Here is a 25,092-nt window from a genome sequence, read left to right on the forward strand (position 1 = left end):
GGGGGCGGCGGGAGGGCGCATGCGCGGCCGGCCCCTTCCCACGCGCTGCCTTCTGGGAGGCGGCGCGCGCAGCCCTCTCCGCTGCTTCTCCCGCCGCCGCCGCTGAGGGGGAGGCCTCGCCGCTCGTCCTGCTCCGCTCCCCTCACGGCCGCTGAGCCCCGCCGCCCGCCCCGCTCCCCTCTCGGCCGCCGCCCGCGGCTCTTCCTGCCGCCATCATGTACGACGCGGACGAAGGTAGGGAACCGTGCCCCGGTTCGGCGGGCTGGGCCCGCGCAGGCCCCGCGGAAGGCTGCTGAGGTGGCGGAGGGTCCCTCAGGCAGCCCCCCGCCGCCCCCCAGCAGGACACCGAGGTGAGGGGGGGGCCTGGCTGTAAACGTTGTGCTTCCCCCGCAGATATGCAATATGATGAAGATGATGATGAAATCACCCCCGACTTGTGGCAGGAAGCCTGCTGGATCGTCATTAGGTGAGTTTTTAAAAGAACTTGCCCTTCCTAACGCTTCAGCCTGTGTGCTTTGGGTCTTGCAGGTGGTGCCCAGTGTGCTCACAGCCTGTGGTGGAAGCTGCAGGCCGGGGTATGCTGAAGTGTGCAGTGGGGAACACTGCTTTGAATGAAGTAAAAAGTGGTTTTGATTTTATACCAAGCACGCAGTTTTGCCCACTACCCTCACAGCTGGTGCTGGCAGTAGGAAATCAGTACATGGCTATTCCAGCATGGTGGTGTTTTTCTAGCAAGATGTGCATGTCCAGGGCCTGCAGCTTCTTGTGACTGTTAAGGACTGGGGTGCTGTGTGAAGCTGAGTAGAAAGCATCTCTGTTGTTAATTGCATCACTCATAAAATGTGACTGGTGTGTTAGAGTCATAGTTGCAAAAAGAACTCTAGATCTGCAGGGGTGGTCCCACAGGTGGCCTGGATGGAGGGCAGAGATAAGAAACTTTAGAGGCAGAAGGAGGTCCTTTCTTTTGCAGCTGGGTGACAATTGCTACCTTTACTTTCAATCAAGTGGGAGGTAACTGAGGCAAGTCCTTCAGCTGAGGCTGCACCCTACTCCGCACGAGGAAACACTTTTCTACTGTGAGGGTGTCCGAACGCTGGCACGAGTTGCCCAAAGAGGTTATGGAGTCTCTGTCCTTGATGGCATTCAAAAGCTGTCTGGACATGGTCTTGGGCAGTCAGTTCTAGGTGACCCTGCTTGAGCTGGCTGACAGGACAAAATAACCTCCAGAGGCTCCTTCCAACCTCGGCTGTTCTGTGATACAGGTTGCCCTTTCCCTTACCCTTGTGCAGTAGCAGGCTGTGCTGGCAAGACTCACTGTGGCAACAGCATGATAGCCAAGGGTGTGTTCCCCTTCTTGGGGAAGCCTGAGGTTATTGGTAAGGAGGTAGCTCTTACCAGTTTTCTCTAGAGATTTTGGCAGTGATGGGGCAGAAGCTGAGGTAGTGTGGGTTGTCTGGCTTCACAAATGTGAGGTAGAGGAATTTGCCAGCAGGAACTCATGCAACAAACCTGTTTGGGTCATGCCATTAAAAGTTAGGATGTTGGGTTTTGAATTTAGGCTTTGATTTTTACACTTGGTTTGTGCTGGGCTGAAGCTAGGTGACAAAAAGGTTAGGGGAAATCCAGAGGAGGAGCAAAGCTGGGAATCTCTGTGGCTGGAACAGAGGGGATTGAAGGTAAGAAGAGTTCTGAGAACTGTTACCTTGACTTAGGGGCACGCACTCCATTTACTGCAGCTTGCAAAATTAGTTATTTACATGCATTGTTGAAAACTTTAGCTGAACCCATTTTTACTGAGGTTAAAGTCAACATTTCCTTTCTAATTTATGGTAAGCTGTGCATACAGTCTTGGCTCAGCCAAGGGGTGGTAGCAAGTCTGTTGCTTTGTTGCATCTGTGTCTTCAAACACTGAGAGAGAATTGTTTAGTGTTTTTGAACATCTGTGTTTGAAACTCATGCCTTAAGAAAAGTGAATGTGTTTGATTTTGTACTGTGCTTCATGGTTTTTGAAGCTTGTTGATGTATAAAGTACACGATTTAAATTAAGGTCTCTTGTTCATTAATGCACTCTTTGTTGTTTTTATTTCCCCTTTTATTTTTAGCTCCTATTTTGATGAAAAGGGTTTAGTCAGGCAACAGTTGGATTCTTTTGATGAGTTTATTCAGATGTCTGTGCAGAGAATTGTTGAAGATGCTCCACCAATTGATTTACAAGCTGAAGCCCAGCATGCCACAGGAGAAGTGGAAGAGCCGGTAAGTGGAGAGCCCTGGCAGAGGTGATGTGTTTTTACAATGCAAATGATTTTAAGTGGATTTTATTCAATCCCTATCTCAAGAGACAGAAATGCATCTCATGCAGTCAACAGGACAGAAGTATGAACTCTTTGGAGTCTATGAGATACATGGCCAAGTTTCCATACGGTCAGGTATACGGCTGAGAAATACGTGCAAGAGCTCGGTTATCCATGGAATCGAACTTCCCTCCCCTGTTGAGTTACTCTGCCCTGCTGGTTAAGTTGTTGGTTGAGTTAAGAAATAAGCAAGAACAACTGGCTACTGCAACTTGCATTGTCAGTTACTGTATGAAACTGCATTGACAGGGATGTAGTTGAGCAACTCAAGTAGACAAAAGCAAACCATGTGTTGGTGGGATTTTGATTTTCAGTAGCTTTACCGTGGCAAGAAAAGGTGATGGCTAACAAGTTCCATGTTAGCTTTCCTTGGCTGAGGTTATATCCAGGTTTTCAAAGGGGGGCATTGCACATCATCTTCTATTGGCACCATGTTCCAAAGGAGAGTAAATTATCTAAGCTCTGCACTGCATGATGGCTCTTCTACAATGAGTGTGCACATTCTACAGTGGCTGGGGTGCTTTCGTCTGTATCCCTCAAGTGGTGTGTTCCCCGTTCTGTAAGTATAAATAGCGATGATCTGTTCCCCTGCTGTCAGTCACAACCTTGCTGCTTCCCTGTAGAGACTTAAAGGAACTTTAGGACACCTAAGCATTGCATTTGTTACATTTTGACTGTTCCTTTGCACTTTTTTTTCAGGGAAATAATTATGCTGTAGATAAAATAACTGGGATTTCTTTTAGTTCCTTTGCTGGACAAACCATTAATAAACATTTATCTCACTGTAATTCTCCTTAATGTTTCTTCTGTTGTTCTACATACATTATTGCTGAAATCTGTAGCTGTGCAGTTCTGTGTTGCTGTCTACACTACGTGGTTAAGGTTCAGATCACAAGCATGGTATGTGCTGGGCTTCTTTTTGCCTGAAAGCTAGGATTTTGCTTTCTCAAATCAGAGAGGTTGGCTTCTTATTCTTACTTAGCAATTTAAGTTTTTAGATGTGAGGAAAAAGGAAACTAGCTCTTTTCTTCACAGTTGTTTGCAGGCAACCCCTTGTCTTATTTGAAGATACTGGTTTAATTTAATGAGACTGAGTGTATTGGACTAATTTGACTTTTGGTTTCTTTCTCTCTCCACATCTCTGCCTCAAATCTTGAAAGCAATGTTGATGATTTAGAGCACATAAGAGGGTTTAACAACCGTGCTCAGAGACCAGAATTATGGTAAATGTGTTCTCTTTGAGAGCTCTTGCATGAGAACTTGGTAAACTTGGTACTATACGTGGCTGCTGCTAGAAGTCAGGAAAAAGGTGTTTCTTTGGGTAGGACTTGAGAATTTTTTTTGACCTACAAGATGTTTGCCAGCAAGATTCTGCCACCTACTATTTTAGGAAGCTTTTGTGCCTTTTTAAAATCAGATTGTTTTCAGTTTTTTTCTGATAATTCAAGTCTTTGTTTACTGATCCTATAGAGTTATCCTAGGAACTGGTGTTACCTACCTTGCTGTGATTTCAGTTATCGATAACAGTTACGCTTCTCCAGTAGCAGTTTTGGTTAGTAATAAGTAAGAGAGAATATCTTGAATACAGAAGGCTAGGTATTACTGTGTGTGTGTATATATATATCTTATGGATGAAGCAGCAATGAAACTTCAGTTTGTCTGAAAGCTGTGTTTTTTTGATAAATTGATACAATAATCTGTTTAATTTCTAGAGGAAACAAAACCACCTAGCGCAGATGTTAAAAAGGTGGTTTCTGTGGCTCTATGTAAGACAAAATGTATGGGATGGATAATTTGCACCTCTGCCGTTAATAATGAGTCCAGAGAAAGGGCTGAATATGAGGACTTTGAAAACATATTTTAGAAAGGCTAAAACCACTTGTGACATAAACGATAAACTGGCTTCTTTTTCTCTGCATTGGAGCTTGCTCTGCTAGAGCAAGTGTTGCTTTGGGGGTGTACAGAGTCCTTATGGCTAAGATATGGTAAAATGCCTACCTGGAATTCAGGTTTTGTTCTAATAGTAAATATTCTCAGCTGGCGAATTGAGGTCCTCCCTCTACCAGATACACAAGCGCACTTTGATAAGAGTCTTGTTTTAAAACTGGGAATTATTCTGTTGCTGAATGATACCTGTCCTTTCATGCCCATGGTTTCACTGTAATATGTGAAAGAATTTCTGCGGAACTACAAGAAAACTATTAAATCTAATGTTATATACGTGGGAGTGAAGGTTTACAAAAACTTGCACCTTTTTTGATAGAACAGCTGTCTTATTGTATGTGTTGAAGCAGATTTACCTTTTTGTATCATAAAACTAGCAGTTTTAGCTAAAGTTACATAAAGAATGAATATCTAAATAGGCATATGTAAGGCATATTCTGTTTGTTAATATACGCACTGACTTGGTATATTTGGAATTTATTAGCTATTTTATAGAAAGAACACCTATTTGGGTGCTTTTTTTTCTTCTTTTACCAAATGTTTTGACCCTTCAGTTTCCTGTTGTTGTTTGTTTGTTGTTTTTTATTAATGAGGTGTTTGGAAAATACTGGAAGTTCTTGAGTGTTTTTTTGATCTAGTCATCCAGAGAGGGATTGTTTCCTTACTGTGAGCTGAGGACATGCAGCAGCATTGGGTATTAAGCTCTAGGACCACTCTTGAACAACCAGAGTGGATGTTTCTGCCATTAAAGATAAATGTCTCCTTGTTTTCCAGCCCCGGTATCTGTTGAAGTTTGAACAAATCTACCTCTCCAAACCTACACATTGGGAAAGAGATGGAGCACCCTCACCTATGATGCCTAATGAAGCCAGACTGAGAAACCTTACGTAAGAACAAACTCTGTAGTGGATAAACACAGGGAAGGACTGGCACTGCATTAGTCTTTTTCAATTAATTAGTGCCTTGACAATGTAATAATTACTGCTCTATTTAAATATTTCAGTGTCTAGTTGTTAAATCCAGATGATGATTTGTTAATAATGCTTAATATTACCAGTGAGTGCTCGAATAACTGCATTCATTATCTTTCTGTACAATCTGGAGTAGTAATTGGCAGCTAACACAACGGTGTTTTTATTCTGTAGGTATTCAGCCCCCTTGTATGTGGATATAACTAAAACAGTTATTAAAGAAGGGGAGGATCAGTTACAGACACAGCATCAGAAAACTTTCATAGGGAAAATTCCTATTATGTTACGTTCAACGTACTGTTTGTTGAATGGCCTGACTGACCGTGATCTTTGTGAACTGAATGAATGCCCGCTTGATCCCGGCGGCTACTTTATCATTAATGGATCAGAAAAGGTAAGGGATTATACCATGCACAGCCATCTTTACAGACACTGAAAGTTCTATTACTTGTTCCCATATGTTTTGCCAGAAACATAAGCACTTTTATTCCAGTTTATCACAGTTATTGTGGGCGCTCATGATCTTATAGAAAGATAGGGTTCTAGTCCTCTGTTAAGGCTTTGTCGAGCCACCTTTTCTTTTTCTCCGAGGCATGTTTCCCTTCCTCAGTTTCATAAACTGTTTTTCATTGGATGCCACTAAATAGTCTAGATATTTTCCTTTCCCTTTTCAACCTTGCAGAGTGGTATGCACTCTAAAATGAGGTATTTCTTCACATAGTCTCCTCCATTTTTTTTTTCACAGCTGTATAGATGCATTTTATTATAAGATGATGTTATTCCCTCCTTTGCCCTAAATTCAGCTTTAGCAAATCATGTCCTCTCCATGGCTGTGCCTCTGCAATGAAAGTGCCAGGTTTTTTGTAACTGACACCTGGGCAAATGCAGGGAAAGAAATAGAATTGCTTTTTTCTTCTTGGGGGGAAAAAAATAGTAATCTGGCTTTTACCATTGGAGCTGGCATTTAAATTTAAATGCCCATGGAGTGCGTTGGCCTTGGAAACAGGTTGTGAAATGCTTGCTTTGTCAGTGTTATGCCTGAAGCTAACAGGAATTTCTTGGCGCAGCTAGCAGATGCGGTGTTCTCAGAGTCTTTTGTTTTGGTTATTCTATCTTACCTAGGTCTATGTTTTGCTTAATACTGTATTTTTAAAATGTAGAGTATAATCCAGCTGAGTTTAGCAAATCGATTTCATACTGTGCAATGCTTTTCAAGTTAAGGCAACTGAAGGGATCATAGAAACACACTGTGCTTGTTGCTTTCAGCATGCCCTGTTGTCAGTGATTTACTTGTGTTCTTGTTTCTAACACAGGTTCTGATTGCTCAGGAGAAAATGGCTACAAACACAGTGTATGTGTTTGCAAAGAAAGATTCAAAATATGCCTACACAGGAGAGTGTAGATCTTGTCTGGAAAATTCCTCCCGACCGACAAGTACTATATGGGTTAGCATGCTGGCCAGAGGTGGGCAGGTATGCCTCTGCAGTAACAGCCCCTGCCCTGGGGCTTATATTAATGTTTCATTGTTTTAGGAGTTTTCTTACTGTCCTATCTCTTCGAGTCATTTACTTTTCGGATTTTGAGAAGGTTGTTTTTTTTTTCCGATGCTAAGAAGGTAAAATGAAATGAAAATGTATCATGTTTGTCATAGATTAAGCCTGTCCCTGGGACAAATAATTTGAGGATTGAAACGAAGACTCAGTTTGTTGTAGGCTGTTGTGGGGTGAAGCCAAACAATCACTTAGAATTACTGTAAATGAGATTTTAGAAAATCCAAACAAGCCTGTTTCCTGTTTTGTTTTTTTTTTTTGACAAGGACAAGAATAGGAGCAGGGAGCCTGTCTTTGCTGATGGCCAAGCTAGTGCTTGGATGTGTTTTGCAGACCGCATATTAAGTCATATTTAGCATCTAATTATGCTATCTATGAGGAGAAATAAGTGCTATTCTTAAATTCAAAAGCAGGAGGTGTCAGTACTTGTGTACCATTGCACTGGTGTTTGGAAATTTCAAAATGTGTTCAAAGAGTAACTTTAATAGAAGCCTTAGATCACTCTTGCTCCTGATGGCTGGAGCACTCTTCAGTGGTTGTCCCTCTGCATCCCATAATGTTTGTTTCTTTCTGGGAGGGGGAAGCAGCTACCTGAATAGTTGTGAGAATAGAGAGTTTTACACAGTAAAAAGCTTGACTTAAGCTGGCAGAAGGAAAACTGAAGATGAATAGAATTGCTCTTGGCAAATACACAAGGGGAGATGAAAGATGGATACAAGTGAATGAATACTTTTTAAAGTCCTTTGTATCAGCACAAACCACCCAAGTTTTTGCAGACTTCTAAAGTTAGAAATACTTTTAAAATAAAAAGTCACTGCTGGTTTCAGGGGTTTCAGAATAGCTTCTTAGTTGGCCTGCTGAGAAGTCATGGTTTCCTGTAGTGCTTAAATAAGTGCATTTGTGCTGTACCATCCAAGTCCAGAGAGATATTTTAATTTAAAGGCAAGATCATGTAAGACTAATGTCTGTTTTCCCCCATCTTTTCAGGGTGCAAAGAAGAGTGCTATTGGTCAGCGCATTGTGGCAACTTTGCCATATATCAAGCAAGAAGTTCCCATCATAATTGTCTTCCGTGCATTAGGCTTTGTGTCCGACAGAGACATTTTAGAGCACATCATATATGATTTTGAAGATCCAGAAATGATGGAAATGGTAATATATGTTAAATAAGTGATTTCCTGGATTTACGTTTGGTGATGTGAAGCTGTGGCTAATCATCATTCAAAGTATTGTTAATTTTCCAATTGTAGTTTATTAGTTTATTATTTTTGTGGGTTGTCTATTAGAAATATCAAAAGTTTTCTGCCCAAACTTACTCTAATGAGTATTCTAAATGAACTGCAATAGAGATTTTAAAGAGTTATGTGTATTTGTCTTACCCTGCTGCCATTGACTTTAATTGTAAAATCCCAGTTTATACTGGAAGCAGCAACGGGCCTAGAATGTACTTGAATTAGAATATTTTCTGAAGTCTAAACTACTTTTTATGTGCTTCCTGCATGCTCCATTACTGTTTTCTGCTGCTCTTGAAAGAGCTACTGTAGTAAAGGCAGAAAGAACTGGATCAGTAACTAGTGGTTCCTGAAAAGAATGATCAGCAAGCTACTGCATAGTTTCCTTCAGCCCCAACAGGCACTGGATGCTACAGGGTTTTGTTGTATTTTGTGCATTAGGTGAAACCTTCTCTGGATGAAGCATTTGTCATTCAGGAGCAAAATGTTGCTCTAAACTTCATTGGATCAAGAGGTGCAAAACCAGGTGTCACCAAGGAAAAGAGAATCAAGTACGCTAAAGAAGTCTTGCAGAAAGAAATGCTCCCACATGTTGGCGTCAGTGACTTCTGTGAAACCAAAAAGGCCTATTTTCTAGGGTATGTCAGTATTTTCTTTCACACATCTGCACATGGACCTTGAATATGGATTTCATTCATGTATATCCGTATGATTGGAAGAACACACTGAGTGGAAGTTTGTTAGTCAGTATTTTGGATACTCAGTAATAAACTTTAGGGTGCTGGTACATTTTCATAGCTGAGAAAATGCAAATGTTGATTTGCAAATGGACCTTGAATATGGATTTTATTCACATATCTGTATGATTGGAAGAACACACTGAATGGAAGTTTGTTAGTCAGTATTCTGGATACTCAGTAATAAACTTTAGGGTGCTGGTACATTTTCATAGCTGAGAAAATGCAAATGTTGATGAAATAGGAAAAAAACAATGAAACAAAACAAGCCTCCTGCACGTTTTAGATCTTAAGTCAGAGGTGATGATAGTGATAAATGACTCTTGACATTCTGTTGCGCGGACAACATAGAGAGGTTGATAACTAATGTGTCGATAACTGCTGATAAGCTGCTTGTAATATAAACCCTCTCTTTAAAACTATTAGTATCTCTTCTTGATCACTACTTATTGGTATGCAGATGAACTGTAGCCACAGCCCATATTACAGTACAGAATAGACATGTAGCAGAAGACATGTTGTCATCATGATGTAAATACTAACTTCTCTGAACTTCGAGTGAGGACACCTCTAAGGACGTATATGCTGAAGAAGTCTGTTTTAGGACAGCAGTATCCTAAAGATCTAGAATAATCAGCCTTTAGGAAACAGTTCACAGATTTATCTATGAAAGCATGTAGTCTTTTTTTTCTAATGTCTGCTGTCAGTTTAAAATATAAACTATCTTACTTGCTTAGGTACATGGTTCATAGATTGTTGCTGGCAGCACTGGGAAGAAGGGAGCTTGATGACAGAGATCATTATGGCAACAAAAGACTGGATCTTGCTGGGCCGCTGTTGGCTTTCCTGTTCAGAGGGTAACTATAATACATGCATTTTCTTCTGAGATAATTAATGGTAGAGGCATTGCCAAATCAGTGCTTCTAAATCTAGTCCGACTTTACGAGACTATTCCATTGTGTCTTTAACCAGTCTTGGGCAACACACTTACAAATTAATTGCTTCTGTGACGTTTTTTTTCTAAATAATGCTGGGTAGCCTGAATTACTACAGTCCTGTTAATCCTGTTTCTTGGCATTTTCTTCTACAGGATGTTTAAGAATTTGCTGAAGGAAGTGAGAATATATGCACAAAAGTTTATTGACAGAGGGAAAGATTTCAACTTGGAACTGGCAATTAAAACAAGAATTATTTCAGATGGTTTGAAGTATTCGTTGGCAACTGGAAACTGGGGTGACCAGAAGAAAGCTCATCAGGCCAGAGCAGGAGTCTCTCAGGTACAATAGCTGAATAAGGCATGGTAGCGTTTGTCAGGTTTACAGAAGAGTAAAACTAGATCATGGTGGAGTTTAACATTTCTTGGCAACCCTGCATATTGTATGTTAAATAGAACTATTTTTAAAAGGAAACTTCCATAGCTGAAACAGTTGAAGATCCAGATAGTTGAGTCTGGTGTGGGGTTTTTTTGTTGTTTATTTTTTGGTTTAGCTGTTTTGTTCACGCTAAACAGCTGGTGTAATTCTTGTAAAGACTTCTTGTGTTAGAGCTTATGCCTGTGTGTCTGGTCACGTCCTAGTCTCAGGGAGTCTCAGGGATTTCTTTCCTTTAATTGCTTCCAGTGCTTCACAGGTGGTTAAAGAAATTTGAGTGACCAGGGAATCTCTAGGGAGGATGGCTTCACAGGTGGTTAAAGAAATTTGAGTGACACCTTGTAATATAACAGTTATGTATTCTGCAGCTAATGATGAGGAGTGCTGACTTAATTACCCCAGAGCAGCGCTTCATTGAGCTTGTTTCAGGAGCTTGAAATAGGAAAGAGGTGATGATTTTTAGATGCTGGCACATTTTGTTGTCTGGAGCCATGGTGAAATAATAATTTGGGTAAAGCAAAGTTAGGAAAGGGGTGAGGGTGGTAACTGTCCCTGGATGGTGTGTTGGTGTATGTGTATGAGGGGCATGTTTGTTTTTTAAATAAACTCACACTTCAGGCTGTAAAACTAAGTTTCTTAAATTTTTAAGAAGCTTTGAGCAGACTCTGGAAAAAAATGTAAATGCTGATCTACTTATAATAACTAAGTCATCCTAGTTTTTCAAACAAAGTTTCAAAAGATCTGTGTCATTGTACTGGCAAGCCCTACTGGTAAAAACACAGCTTAGAAAGTACTTTGGCAAGTGTCACTCATTCTATCTACCTGATCAGAGTAAGCTCTACTACAAAAAAGAGATTTTAAGGGTAGACTTAGCCTAAGATTAATGGAGGTGAACTAAAACGTGTAGCTAGCAAAAATCAGAGCTGTTTTAGATCTCTAGAAGTATATAATTTCTCAAGGACATTGATCCTTTGCTCTAGTGTATCATGATGCCTGCCAGCAACACACTTAAGAAGCTTTGACTAACTGAATTCCTTACTGTGTGCAGGTGTTAAACCGCCTGACTTTTGCATCTACGCTGTCCCATCTGAGACGCCTGAACTCTCCAATTGGTAGAGATGGCAAACTGGCAAAGCCCCGACAGCTGCACAATACACTGTGGGGAATGGTTTGCCCTGCTGAGACCCCAGAGGTAATTAAAGTAATATTTATGTCAGTTCTTACTCATGCCTAACTGCTTTTATTCACTATTTGTTTTCTAGCTGTGGCACTTGTGATGATTGCTTGCACTTTTTTTTGAAATGCTGACAGGAATATATAGCTTTATTTATTTAGTTAGTTAACTCTGTAGTTGAATGGTAGAAATGAATAAAGTGAATATCATGTTTTGTGGCCAGTTCCTTGTGGATTCAAAGTGTAAGTTCTTGGATCTTCTTGGGGGAATCTCTTGATTTAGAAATGCAAGTTAACTTTGTGTTTCTGCTAGGGTCACGCAGTAGGACTCGTGAAGAACTTAGCCCTGATGGCTTACATTTCTGTGGGGTCTCAGCCATCCCCAATTTTGGAATTCTTGGAAGAGTGGAGTATGGAAAACCTGGAAGAAATATCTCCAGCAGCAATAGCTGAGTATGTGCACATGAAACCGTTTAAATAGACTTAAGCTCTTTAGCCTTCACAACACTTCAGGTTTTTGCTGGGTGTCTTTATTTATTTTTTGTTTTTGCTTTTTCCCTTTTTTTAGTGCTACCAAGATCTTTGTTAACGGCTGCTGGGTAGGAATACACAAAGATCCAGAGCAGCTCATGAATACCCTAAGGAAGCTGCGTCGCCAGATGGACATCATTGTGTCGGAGGTATAAATTTGCCATCTAGAGTTTGGGTGTCTTTTTAGATGAGGGAGAATAATGCCTTGAAACTACTTCGCAAGGAGTATCCAAATAGAGCATTGTTTGCAAGGCTCTTTCAGAGCATACTTCATGTTGCCTGTGGGGGTTTTTTGTTGTTTTGGGAGTTTTTTGGGGTTTGGTGCTTTCGGGTCTGTGATGGTGTTTCTTTGATGTTGTGTGTGGTTTGTTGTTTGATTGTTGCGTTTGATTTGAGTTTTTGTTAGGTTTTTGTTTCCAGTTGAAAAAAACAGTTGAAAACAAGCTCTTGAAATGCTTCTGTTTGTGGGAGTGTTAATATTCACTCTGTGCTGCTGATAGCACCTGTAAGGTCTTTGGTTTAGGTTGTGTTCTGTAGTTCTGATTCTGGGCTGAGGCTCTGCACTCACGGGGTGCTGTTTTCTCATACAGGTCTCGATGATTCGAGATATTCGTGAGCGAGAAATCCGCATCTATACTGATGCAGGCAGAATTTGTCGACCCCTTTTAATTGTGGAAAAACAGAAGTTGCTGTTGAAGAAAAGGCATATTGACCAACTGAAGGAACGAGAGTATAACAATTACAGGTGAGAGATGTTCCTGAAATTCAACTGAATGTCTAATTTTCCATCCCCAGATTGGAGAGAGAAATGTTTAAAGCTTTGTGCAAGACAAAAATGCTTTCTCTGCCTGGTAGCTTAATTGTTTTTTTAATCGCACTGAGACAGTGGTATCAATAATAAGCCAGGGAAGTCCTTATTCTTACTACTGCTGAAGAGACCCTTTTTATATATTGGCTGAGCATTTCAGACACTGGTTATTTAGTTGGCAGGATCTCGTGGCCAGTGGTGTAGTAGAGTACATTGATACGCTGGAAGAAGAGACTGTGATGCTGGCAATGACTCCGGATGACTTGCAAGAGAAAGGGGTGGCATATTGTTCAACATACACGCACTGTGAGATTCACCCATCCATGATCCTGGGAGTGTGTGCATCTATTATCCCTTTCCCTGATCACAACCAGGTCAGTGCATCGCTTCTGACATCCTGCTTTTCAAATTGGCCCACGGGTGTATGTGTAAAGAGCTTTATATAGACCCGTCTTTCCTTGTCTGTCTAGTCTCCCAGGAACACGTACCAGTCTGCTATGGGTAAACAGGCCATGGGAGTTTATATCACAAACTTTCATGTCCGTATGGATACACTGGCACACGTGCTGTATTATCCTCAGAAGCCCCTTGTAACAACACGCTCCATGGAGTACTTGCGATTTAGGGAGTTACCAGCAGGTATGTTGTCAGTTAATGTTTATTAAACAAAAATACTACTGATTTGCTCAAACCATATTACAAATGTTATGTGTATAACACTTGAATATTTAGGGAATGTATATAACTTTAAAAATAATTATAGGTTAAATGTTAACTTGTAGCTTGACACCTGGACTGCAAAAAATTCATTGCTGGTGGTGTAGCTGAAACTACTTTATCCATATGGTCCGGTAAAATCAACTGGAAAAATTTATTTTCTGTATTGTTATTTGCTAGGTTCTTCACAAGAGGTCACTCTTGACTCTCTTTTTTACCTAAAGTTGCATTTGCCAAGACATGTGTTTTTTCTGTGTGGGACATGGAGATTTTATCTCAGAAAGTGTAGAACAGCTTCATTGTAGAGAATACAGCTTATTTTGAGTTACAAGTAATGCCTGTCTGGTATGTGTGCATCCTTGCAAAGTATTTGCTCTATGTATTATAGGCATCAACTCGATTGTAGCCATTGCATCATATACAGGCTATAACCAGGAAGACTCTGTCATCATGAACCGTTCTGCTGTTGACAGGGGCTTTTTCAGGTGAGGCTGTAAATTTTTTAACTGTTTGGGAAAAAAAAGAAAAATATATTGCGTTATCCAAAGGCCCAAGAAAAGGTCACTGTATACTGGAAGACACTACTCTCTCAAGTCTTTTCAACCTGAGAAGCTTATTAATTTTCTTTTTTTTTTTTATGAGGGTGGAGGGAGGAGCACAATGAAAATGGTGAATGTGTATCTTAGCAAAACAGTGAATAATGGTTCATCCTTTGTGTAACCTGACTTCCCACTCTGGCTCCCCAACTCTCCCATTTTGGTCTTATTTACTATGTTTACTGTTCTTTGTATGGTGGTTAAATGAAAAAATATTTGGAGTCTTTGGTGTTATATTTTCATATAACTCTTGCCAATTATATGAACTCCTTAATGCCAATATAGCAGCTTTGTAATATAGTATTGTCTTTAGTAGCATAGCAGTTGCTACCAGTGAGGGTTGGTATGTTCTTCTTAGTAGGCACTGCTGTTGGGACAACTGGCAACTGATGTGACTTTGTACATTATAGTTGTTAGATGTCTGTGCTTAGCTGTATAGCTGGTCAGTGGGTTTCTAGTTTTGTTTATTTTCTGTTGTCCAAGTTGAGCCCAAGAAGCGTGTGTGGGGTATCTTGGATCTACTGCCTTCCAGTGTAGAATAAGTATGACACTATTAGACTTCTATGGCTCGTGAAGCTTTTATAGAATCTCCTGTCTGCATGAGAGTAATTAAATGTGGATAATATTTATACGAAAGGCTGTGGCTTTGGTGTGCTGGCAAATGAGACAGCAAAAAAACCTAAAGCCCCAGAAAGAAGCCTATATAAATTGACTTTTCCCCTACAGCTCAGTTGTGGCACTGCAGGGTAGCAGTAAAAGCCTAAAAATGCTTGCAAAATGTCAGTTATAAGGGGAAAAGTAATATAAGAATGATATGATGATGGTGTGAATAACCTTTATGAATAACAACTGCTTTTGAGATGTCAGGCAGATCTAAAGGTCTCTGTAGTTCATAAAAATTTAGCATGTTATCTCTAGGTACTTTGGCAATATATGAAAAGCAACCATCAAAATGCCACCTGAAACTGTTTTTTGTTAGTTTGTGGGGTGGCTTTTGTTTGTTTTCCTCTTCTCTGTGAAGGGCAGATTAAAAGGACTTCAGAGGAAAGGTTGTGTGGCATGTGAACACTATTTGTTTTGGTTGACATTAGTAACAGTAGCTGTAATACATGATAACAGCATGATTATAGTGAAATTGAGATGTATGGATGAGGGACAAATGATGCTGGTTTCACTGGAAAGGCTTTATAACTTTGTTTCAGATCTGTGTTCTATCGCTCATACAAAGAGCAGGAGTCTAAAAAAGGGTATGACCAAGAGGAAGTTTTTGAGAAGCCTACACGTGAAACTTGCCAAGGTAAGATGTAAGAGCATATGAAGGCTGAGTTTTTAAATTAATGTTTTGTGGGCAAGGTTGTTAGTATTATTGAACTGATTCATAGTGAACTGATTTATTTTGGGATACATAAAATAGTAGAAGTGTCTGTATTAATAGCAAAACATATCAGTTGAGATACTTGCATAAAATTATTTTTAGACATTTCAGCAGTAGTCTGAAGATGCAAGTGGATTTGCTGAATTTCTACAGAAAATCAAAGCCAACATGTTGAAAAATTTGGGAACCTACTTTTTTTTCTGCTTTCTGAAGGTATGAGACATGCAATCTATGACAAACTTGATGATGACGGTTTGATAGCACCTGGGGTACGTGTGTCTGGGGATGATGTCATCATTGGCAAAACAGTAACACTGCCAGAAAATGAAGACGAACTGGAAAGCACTAACAGACGTTTCACAAAGAGAGACTGCAGCACTTTCCTGCGAACTAGCGAGACTGGCATTGTAGATCAGGTCATGGTAACCCTCAACCAGGAAGGATACAAGTTCTGCAAGATTAGGGTGAGTGCTTCCATATGTGCTTTCTACTTTTAATTGTTTTTTTCCTGTGTTTAAGTTACTAACTGAATATTTTCCTATGGCTTACAGGTACGCTCTGTAAGAATCCCACAAATCGGAGATAAATTTGCCAGCAGACATGGTCAGAAAGGAACCTGTGGTATCCAGTACAGGCAAGAGGTAGTGATTCCCCCAACCCCTTAATATTTTATCTCTGATCTTCCTAGCATTAGAACTGCTTAAATGAGTTGTCTGTGGAATATCTACTAGGGTGTGATATATATACTTAAATTTAGATAAAATATATTTAGGAAGGGACACAGCTGCTTCTTCTGTGGTACTTCAGTGCCTTTGGAATGCTTTAAAAGATTTAATTTGAATCCACAAACCTGCTTTTCTTAAAGTTGCTATTCTGGAAAGTACTGACTGTCTGTTTTCCTTCTCTAGGATATGCCCTTCACCTGTGAAGGAATCACACCTGATATAATTATCAACCCTCATGCCATCCCTTCCCGCATGACCATTGGTCACTTGATTGAGTGTCTTCAGGGGAAGGTAAGAAAAGTCTTTTATGCTGCATGTCTGAGCAACATGAATTAAAATGTTTTTTATTTTATTATATTTTCCTTCTTTCCCTTTTTCTTTTTGGTAAAGATACTGCTCCCTGGTAGGTGTTAATCCACTAAAACATAAGGATTGTTCTCCAGCTACTTGATAGCAAAAACAGGTTTCTTGGGAAAGACTTATAGTCCTGTGAATTTTGTCCACTACGTCAGACTATGGTGTACTCTCTCATCTGTTGTTTTTATTCCAAACATTTCATCTGAGCTAGAAAAAGGAGTACCAACATTGTTGATACTGTGTATTTTTTTGAATTTCACTGTACACTGTATAGCTGATAAACAAAGCAAGATAGAGTACTACGATGGGCATGGAATCTCAAGTTCTAGCATTAAGAGTTAAAAATGTTTGAAGCAGCTTAATGTTGTCTGACCAGTCCTTCAGAAATCTTACAAGCTTTTGCAAATCTCTTCTCTGTAGGTGTCCGCAAACAAGGGAGAAATTGGCGATGCTACACCTTTTAATGATGCTGTCAATGTGCAGAAGATTTCCAATCTTCTATCAGATTATGGCTATCATCTGAGAGGAAATGAGGTATAACCAAAATGCCAGAATAATCAAAAGGTGCAATTATTTTAATATCCATTTGATGGATAGTAAGGCTTATGATTCAGTGACTACACTGACCGTTTCAGGTCCTCTACAATGGTTTCACGGGCCGAAAAATCACATCGCAGATCTTCATTGGTCCTACATATTATCAGAGGTTGAAGCACATGGTAGATGACAAAATCCATTCTCGTGCGAGAGGGCCAATCCAGATACTTAACAGACAGCCCATGGAAGGTAGATCTCGGTAAGCGTGTTTATTAGTTTCTATACAGTGTTTTCTTTTTCTTTGAAGCTTTTAGCACTAAAAATTAGCTGCCTCAACTTTGCAGCTAGAACTTAGCACACCCAATTATCCACCCATTTTCACATGTTTGGCTTAAGATATGATGTATTGGGTGCAGGTGTCAAGGTTTTGGTAGCAGGAGGTGCTGCTGGGGTGGCCTCTCTGAGAAAGGACCCTCATAGGGTTGTCCTGTGCTGGACTCGGCCACTTACAGCTGGCTCCAACAGACCCAATGCTGGCCAAAGCTGAGCCCATCAGTGACACTGGTGGTGCCTCTGTGGTAACATGTTTAAGAAAGGGTAAAAAATGCTGTGCAGCAGCTGAGGGCGGAGTGAGAAAATGTGAGAGAAACAGTCCTGCAGACAACCCAGGTCAGAAGAGGAGGATGGGGAGGAGATGCTCCAGGTGCTAGAGCAGTAATCCCCTGGCAGCCCATGGAGAGACCATGGTGAAGCAGGTTGTCTGCCTGCAGAATGTGGAGGACCATGGTGAAGCAGATACCCAGGCTGCAGCCTGTGGAAAGCCCATGCTGGAGCAGGCTTCTGGCAGATATGATTTTTGGGGGACCCCTGCTGCAGCAATATGCTCCTGAAGGATTGTACCCTGTGGGAAGGGCCCATGCTGCAGCAGTTTGTGAAGGACTATCCCATAGGGGGGACTCCACGCTGGAGCAAGGAAAAAGTGTAGTGAGGAAGGAGTGGCAGAGGGGAACTGTTATGCACTGACTGCAACCCCCATTCCCTCCATGACTGTGGGGAGGGGAGGAAGGAGTTGGGAATGAAGGAGTAAAGTTGAGCCTGGGATGAAGGTAGGGGAAAATATGTTGTTCATTTTGTTTTCTTTCTCACCATCCTACTCAATTTTTCATGGGCAACACATTAAACTGATTTTCCTCATGCTGAGTCTGTTTTGCCAGTGATGGTAATTTCTTACCAATCTTCCTCTTTTTACCTTGACCCATGAGCTTTTCCATCTTATTTTCTCCCTCTGCACTGTTGACATGGGGGAGTGAGAGAGCTGCTTGGTGGGCATCTGGCAGCAGCCAAGGTTAAACCCACCACAGATGAGTAGAGAACGATTTAACGTTTACCTCATTTTCCTGTACAGTTGTGCTGTGGCTGTTAGCTGTCTGACATCTGCTTTAGAAATGCCTGGTGGCAGTTGCAAGTTACTGTGTTTGCTTTCTCCCTAACAGTTTTATTCTGAGGTGTTAGAGGAGAATTAGTGCTGTGCTTTACTCTGGCCTTGTAATACCACTCTTGTGTTTCTGCTAAGCTACTTGTCCCACCAACAAGAACTGATGTATTTTGCCAACGGACCCAAAAGTTGAGGTTTTTTGTTTTTTCTTTTCCTTTTTTCAGTGACGGTGGCCTTCGTTTTGGAGAAATGGAACGGGATTGCCAGATTGCTCATGGAGCTGCCCAGTTCTTGAGAGAAAGATTGTTTGAAGCTTCAGACCCATACCAAGTCCATGTCTGTAACCTCTGTGGAATCATGGCGATTGCAAACACAAGGACTCACACCTATGAGTGCCGGGGCTGCCGGAATAAAACTCAGGTATGTGTGGTTTTCATCAGCCAGTGTTTCTCCTTGTGGGTAACAGGAAATGCCACTCGGGTGAACAGGAGGATAGGGAAGTAAATATTTAAAGAAGCACCAGAACAATTGCTATTCTAGTTTCATAACTGTTTTAAGTGTTTATAGTGCCCTAGTTAATTTGGATGTTTCCTTATTAATTTTACAGTCTTGGCTTGTCACTTGGCAGGAAATGCTGCTCAAGGATTTTGCAGTGCAGAGCTTTCATGTACTTTACAAGTAAACGCTTGAGAGCGTATTTTTAGAAGTAAAAATCGGAATCACAGGAATTTAGAGCCATAGCCCTTTTTACTGTCCCTGTGAAGTTTATGCTTCCAGAGCTGGGTCCCCATGGGAGGTCTTTTGTGTTGCACTTCTCTTTTAATAAAAAGCTCTACAGTGTGTGCTTGGTTACAGAACTATGTCAAAGGAGAGTGGCAGCAGAGATAAAAATAGTTGCCTTAAACAGGCATGTTCTTGTGCTAGGGACTGACTGCTGCAACTCTGACAATGCCATTGGGGTTGCTGAAGAGATGTGTGCTGGAAAACTTAACTGCATTGACTGGACACGAGGCACGCTTTGCTATGCACGTGTTCCCTTCTTAAATGGCTCTTGTTTAAGATCAGAACCCTCGGCTGCAGGTTTTATCATTAGTGTTGTGTCCTGGGTAGCTGCTGTGTAGCCTCTACAGGCAGTCTCAGCTTCCCTCTTGCTTTGTTACTGTCTGTGAGCAGTTCTTGTTAAATGCTTTCATGCATAACTTCAGATTCACTTTTGAGCCAAAACCAAGTTATTTGTGTAGAAGGTGGTGGAAGCTGATGCCTTAGGAGTGCTTATCACAAGCCTTTTGAAATCTCTTTCCAGATATCTTTGGTTCGGATGCCCTACGCCTGCAAACTCCTCTTCCAAGAGCTGATGTCTATGAGTATTGCACCTCGTATGATGAGTGTTTAACCTTTAAAAAAGGCTTTTTAAAAAAAAAATCATGGGATGGAAGCGCTCAGGTCTTGTTTCATTTTGTGTAGGTTGCATTTAAAATAGCTTTACTCATCTGATATGTGTGCTGTTCAGAAGTATGTTTATTACCTGTAAATAGAATTAAAATTCGTAATCAAACTTGTGAGTCTCTTTATTTGTGTATTTGAAAGTGTGCAAGCAAATTGGTAATCAAGGAGTAAGGGAGTTAAGAGATTAGTGAGCTAGAAAAAGCCGGAAGTTGCTGCTTTCCAAAATGCTAATTTAAAACTGTGCGTAAGTAAAAGTCTCCTCACATCACAGCTCTGCACCATCATCTGTGGAAAAACAAAAACATGTTACACTTTGTACTGTTCCAAGGGGTAACATCACAACGTGGGCAGTAGCACAGCTTGTGCATTTCCTGATGTCTGTGCTGAGACCTGACAACCCAGTCCTGACCCTCTTTCCTTCTTTCCTTCCCTACTGCAGAACTACAGCAGAAGGGGGATGGTAATAGATGGCATTCTTCTGTGCTGAGATCATCTGGATGTGGGACAACACACTCCCTAACTGTGTAGTGTGTAGCTATGGAGGAGCCTGTTACATCTGCCAGTTTGTTCCATTAATGTTATCAATTTACTTTAAGTAATTGGGCCGCCAGCTTATTGCTTCAGCATGCTTGCTTGAGAGCTTTCTACAGCTGAAAAGAAACAGCTGTAACATGTGGTGTGTGTAGAAGAAATAAACCATGAGGCAATACACAGGGTACTATAACCTCACAGAGTTACTGTGAGAGGGGGAGAGAAGATCTATTCTGGGGTGTGAGTGTGCTGCTGCTCACAGCACAACTCAGCAAAACTCAGTTTCATTCACATCCATAAATAAGATGTTTGAAAAGGGATTAGAGACTAGCTAAAAACCTTCAGCAAGGTTCCTGCATGTGATACTGGGATTTATTTTATGCTCTTATTTCAATGCCAGGTGCTGTTAATATTCTCCTAAAGGAAGTCTTTCAGCTATTCAGGGATATAAAAGATACAGAAAGTAAAACTATGAAGTTTGGATAAAACTACTGGGATTAAAGGTAAGGGTTGTGTCCAAAAGTGGGTTTGGGCAGCACAGTATTGTCTAGCTGGGTGCCTCTGCCTCTAGTGTGGTTACAGTTGCTGTTCCACCTCCCCAGATTGATTCTGAATTGTGTGTGGCTGTGGTACTAAGCCATCCATCCTCTTTGCAGCTGGCACGAGGGCGGTTGGTTTGCCACCAGCTTTGCCTACAGCCTGGCAAAGAGGACCTGGCTTTTTAAACTGGCTGAGGGCTGGAGGGTAAAGGCTTTGAGGTCTTGCCTAAAGGCCTGCAGTGGCGTATCTGTCCCCTCCCCAGTGTGACACTCCAGCATGCAGAGAGAATGGGCAAGGACTAGGATGTCTCCAGGATGGGGAATAATGAGGTGCAGGGACTTGGCAGGAATTTAAGTGCTTGAAGTTCCCTGTCTGTCTTGGGGCTGGTTGAGCCCATACTGCTGCTAGGAGAGATGGGCAGGTTTGGAGGCGTCCAGAGAACACTGAAAGGATGACACGAATTTAAGGCTGGAAAACTACTGGAAGTTGCTTTGTAGAAAACCAAAGAGGTGTTTTTAATTTGCTGTCTTTTAAATTTGCTGTCTCTAGTACTTTACAGCACTTGGGAGGGGGTTATTTAACAATCCTTTGAGAATTGCAGCAGCTGAGATTTGCTGGGAATGTTTTGCCAATCCCGGTAAAAGCTGTGTGTTAACTGATCTTTCTAGTATGCTTGCTTTTTGTTTTTGTTTTTTTTTTTTCCTCAGAAAGCATTAAACAGAGGTGGTCCTTCTGAATCAAATAACTGAGTAAACGATTAGGGGGAAATGCTGCTGAGTGTTCAGCCACGCTACTTACCTTTGGTCAGGGCTATTTCATGCAGAGTTTCCACAACATGGATTTTTGCAGAAGCTGTTGCCTCTCCTTTGGCGTTTGATGCATGACACTCATATTCTCCAGCATCCTCTTTGCTCAGAGGAGATATCTAGGGGAAGAAACACCCCCCCAGTCCCTCAGTAAGTATCTTGTGCGCAGGTAGAGGTGATTCTGTTTTAAGGTATCTTATGTAACTTGTTAATTGCTTGAGACATAATGAGATTAACAGAGTGTATGAAGTAGCAGTTAATCCTTAGGGACCACATGGACTGCATGATTTCTTCTGCCTGCTCTGAACAGTCTGGTTCAGACTGGGATGACTCTTCTCCAGTGAGGGAGAAAAGCACCCGCTCCTATAGATCAGCCTAACTTTCTTCACCTCTGCTAGGCCAGATTAAGTGTGTTACAATGTTCCCTCCTTGTCGTTTATCATTTATTTAGTTTAGAGATGTGTGAGGGCACTGCATGCTTGCTAAGGGGAGGGAAGGAGGAAGAAAAATCCTTCCTTACAACGTGCTGCATCCAGTCAGTTCAGCAAAATCATTGGCTCAAACCTTTCCTTCTTCTTTGCACCTCTGCTTTAGGAAGTGGTGCAGGAACCAACACCCTGAGATGTGCTCCCCTGCTGCCAGCTTCTCTGCAGCTAGGAGCCATCATGCTTGCAATTCCCTTACTGGGATGCACAGTAGCTCCCTCTCCTGTGTGGTGATCACTGATGAGCCTGTAGATGCTCCTGCAGCTCAGGAACTGTGTTGAGCGAGAGCTGATGGCTTCTGTGCTGGGCTGTTCTCAGGCAGGTGATGTGCTTCACTGAGGAATGGACAGTTCTGCTGGATCTGTGAGGGCTCCTCAGCTGTGGGTCGGTCTTAGGGGTGCCTTGCCTTGGTACTGGTTCCTTCCTAGACACAGAGAAGGTCTCCTTCCCGCTAATGGCAGCAGGAAAGTAATGACATAATGAGGTATTCTATTGAAGTCTCACCTTCTCTGATCATAGAATGCATGCTTCTACTGCGTGCTAGACAGAGGTGAAAAACTGCAATGGGTAAGGCAGCAGCCACCCTTCCCCTTCACGTCCAATTCGCACAGATTGTTCTCTTCTGCATGGTCTGTCTGTTGTCATGTGTCTTCTGTACTGCTCTTTGTTCATGAGTGTTTGTGAACTGCACTATACTGTTGGTGCAGCTCTGTGCACACACAAAATACTTACAAGCACCCAGCCAGTTACTTCGTGTTTCTCGGGGCCCCCTCGGGTCTGGATGGCCAAGTTTTCCCGATCACCTGGCAGAAGCTCCATCCTCTGGACACCATACTGTCCCCGAATTATCTAAACACAAGGGTAGAAAGGTGTGAGAAGGTTGGGGCTTATTTATGCTGGAACTGTTAAGACCATACCCGCAAACAGACAGGAGATCAAAATGCATTCATGTAAAAATAATGTTGTGCAGTAGCAGTGGTTTTTTTTCTAGTGCCAGCATTCTTTCTTCTCCTCTGTGGACTGCAGCCCAGAGCACAGCATGGGATAAGTGGTGCTCAGCCCTTCTTACCACCAGGTCAAGCAGTCTCTTGGCCACGGGGAAGAGGCACGAAAAGCCGAGCAGCACCGACAGTCAGTGTAAACACAGCATCTGCTTGTAAACAAGCAAAAGGTGCTGCCTGGGTCGACATGTTTGCTCTGGGACCCTTATGAACAGAGTTTGCTGTCCCAGAACAGCACAATCTCAGTGCTGCCTGGGTCGACATGCCTATATGGTACCCTCACCTGACAGCTTGCTCTGGGACCCTTATGAACAGAGTTTGCTGTCCCAGAACAGCACAATCTCTGTGCCAATCTAGTTTTTTTTCTCTGTAGTATTCTTAATCTAGTATTGTTTCAGCTTAATTTTAAGACCCCTCCCAAACCTGTGGCATCTGAAGAGGCTACGGGGGCCATGCGGTGGCTCTCAGCCTTACAGCTAGGATCCTCTCTGCCCGAAGCCAGATGTTACCAGCGCGCTGCCAAAATCAGCATGCTACCAGAGATAACTGTCCCGTGTGGTTCCTGTGCCTGAGGTGGGTGATCTGTGTCCAGCCACCCCAGAGTCACTGCCGCCAGCAGCGTGACAGCAGGTCAAGGGACACTCCCCGTGTGCTCTGAAAACCAGGCGCTACCAAGAGAAACGTCTCAGGATCAACAAGAGTTTAGAAAAAGATTAAGCAAAGCCAGATGTTTGGGGCTGGACAGAACTGCACAGATGGGAGAACTCATCAAAGATGTGTGTTTCTAAGGAGGGATCTGCTCTGGCCTTTAGGCTTACCAAGCAGTTTCAGCTGCCTCAGGTTTGCTGTGTCCCAGGAGCTCCTAGCAGGGCCTTACCTTGTTCCAGATGAGGACAGGAGTTGGGATGCCTATGACTTCACAGCTCAGGTAGATCTGCGCTCCCGTGACATTCCAGATGTCCTTAGGAGGGGTCACAATGGAGGGCCCTGCAAAAAGGGAGAAATGCTTTCAAGCACCAAGTGACTGCAAGCTTGTCCCCTTGCCAGCCTTTTAAGTGGTGCCAGTCACTTCTGATGGGTTCTGAGGATAAGGTGAAGGGGGAGCACTGCTTGGAGCAAAGCTTGCTGCACTGATCCTACATCACAGCCCTTCCCTCTCCAAAGCTACACACGTGTCCGACCTTAAACTTGCCCTGAAGGAAACTCAGGTGTTGAGCAGCTTGGGTGATCAGTCCATCTACTTGCAAAACTGAGGTTAGAGGTAGGACAGTGTTTGCATTCTGTTCTCTTAGGGACTGAGCAGGACCTTATGAACTGCTGCCTTTGCTTATCATGTGGCCACCAAGCGTATCGTTAACGCTCAGCCAGCATGGAGGAAAGGACCCACTAGTGGGTGGGTCCCACTCACTCTCCCATGCCACGGGAGAGCTTCCTTCTTCCCAGCACGATTTTATTCTGCAGCAAAGCCTGTGGTGGCTGGCTAGCAGAACTCAATGTCGCACTGCTCCTGTTTCACTCACGTGCAATGTCCAGCCAAAGGAGGCTGGCTGGAGGGTGGCAGAGCTCTCCTTGGACAGGGTGGCCCAGGAAGGGACCAGGTGAATGCAGAGCTCCATTTTCCCCAAAGAGCTCCAGTCCTTGGTTACACAGGGAGTTGTTTCCAAAGCCAGATGGGAACAGAGCTGTTTTGCAGATCTGGCTGGAGATGTTTACCCCTCGGGCTGGGAAATGTTGGAGACGTAACCCATATCCCAGGAAGGGAAGAATGACCTTTTCTGTTCAGTCCCTCTTTAGTGGGGCTGTTTTGCAAAATGCAGCAATTAATTCACCACAATAGGAAGTGCAGACCAAAGGAGCACATAGCGTTTATTTCC

At 42.3% G+C, this 25,092-nt stretch overlaps 2 protein-coding genes across 2 annotated transcripts; one reads left to right on the top strand and one right to left on the bottom strand.

Moving 5' to 3' along the window:
- Positions 1–76: 76 nt before the first annotated feature.
- Positions 77–19,959, top strand: POLR2B (polymerase (RNA) II (DNA directed) polypeptide B, 140kDa). Its single transcript, XM_014944205.1, has 25 exons — positions 77–234; positions 394–466; positions 2,103–2,253; positions 5,070–5,182; positions 5,441–5,660; positions 6,580–6,738; positions 7,804–7,968; positions 8,490–8,686; positions 9,523–9,642; positions 9,876–10,062; positions 11,204–11,347; positions 11,642–11,781; positions 11,897–12,008; positions 12,450–12,604; positions 12,843–13,041; positions 13,138–13,306; positions 13,773–13,869; positions 15,183–15,277; positions 15,569–15,819; positions 15,907–15,996; positions 16,264–16,371; positions 16,858–16,971; positions 17,073–17,233; positions 18,634–18,829; positions 19,713–19,959. The coding sequence occupies exons 1-25, from the start codon at positions 216–218 to the stop codon at positions 19,800–19,802; spliced, it is 3,525 nt and encodes a 1,174-aa protein (XP_014799691.1). The 5' UTR covers positions 77–215; the 3' UTR covers positions 19,803–19,959.
- Positions 19,910–24,245, bottom strand: IGFBP7 (insulin like growth factor binding protein 7). The gene is made up of 4 exons (XM_014944250.1): positions 24,096–24,245; positions 22,950–23,066; positions 21,725–21,851; positions 19,910–20,140 (listed from the first exon to the last, which is right to left on the bottom strand). Exons 2-4 carry the CDS (start codon positions 23,034–23,036, stop codon positions 20,121–20,123), a joined length of 234 nt encoding a protein of 77 aa, XP_014799736.1. The 5' UTR covers positions 23,037–23,066; positions 24,096–24,245; the 3' UTR covers positions 19,910–20,120.
- Between the last annotated feature and the right edge of the window lie 847 nt (positions 24,246–25,092).

Source organism: Calidris pugnax, unplaced genomic scaffold, assembly GCF_001431845.1.
Source record: "Calidris pugnax isolate Ruff unplaced genomic scaffold, ASM143184v1 scaffold15, whole genome shotgun sequence".
Classification (NCBI taxonomy): Eukaryota; Metazoa; Chordata; class Aves; order Charadriiformes; family Scolopacidae; genus Calidris; species Calidris pugnax.

Coding starts and splice junctions, on each gene's coding strand:
- POLR2B (XM_014944205.1), top strand. Junction 5,183..5,440: donor GCCAGACTGAGAAACCTTAC/GTAAGAACAAAC, acceptor TTTATTCTGTAG/GTATTCAGCCCCCTTGTATG. Junction 10,063..11,203: donor CCAGAGCAGGAGTCTCTCAG/GTACAATAGCTG, acceptor TACTGTGTGCAG/GTGTTAAACCGCCTGACTTT.
- IGFBP7 (XM_014944250.1), bottom strand. CDS start 23,036: ATGGAGCTTCTGCCAGGTGATCGGGAAAACTTGGCCATCCAGACCCGA. Junction 21,852..22,949: donor AAGTAACTGGCTGGGTGCTT/GTAAGTATTTTG, acceptor TTCTTCCCCTAG/ATATCTCCTCTGAGCAAAGA. Junction 20,141..21,724: donor TGAAATAGCCCTGACCAAAG/GTAAGTAGCGTG, acceptor GTTTTTCCACAG/ATGATGGTGCAGAGCTGTGA.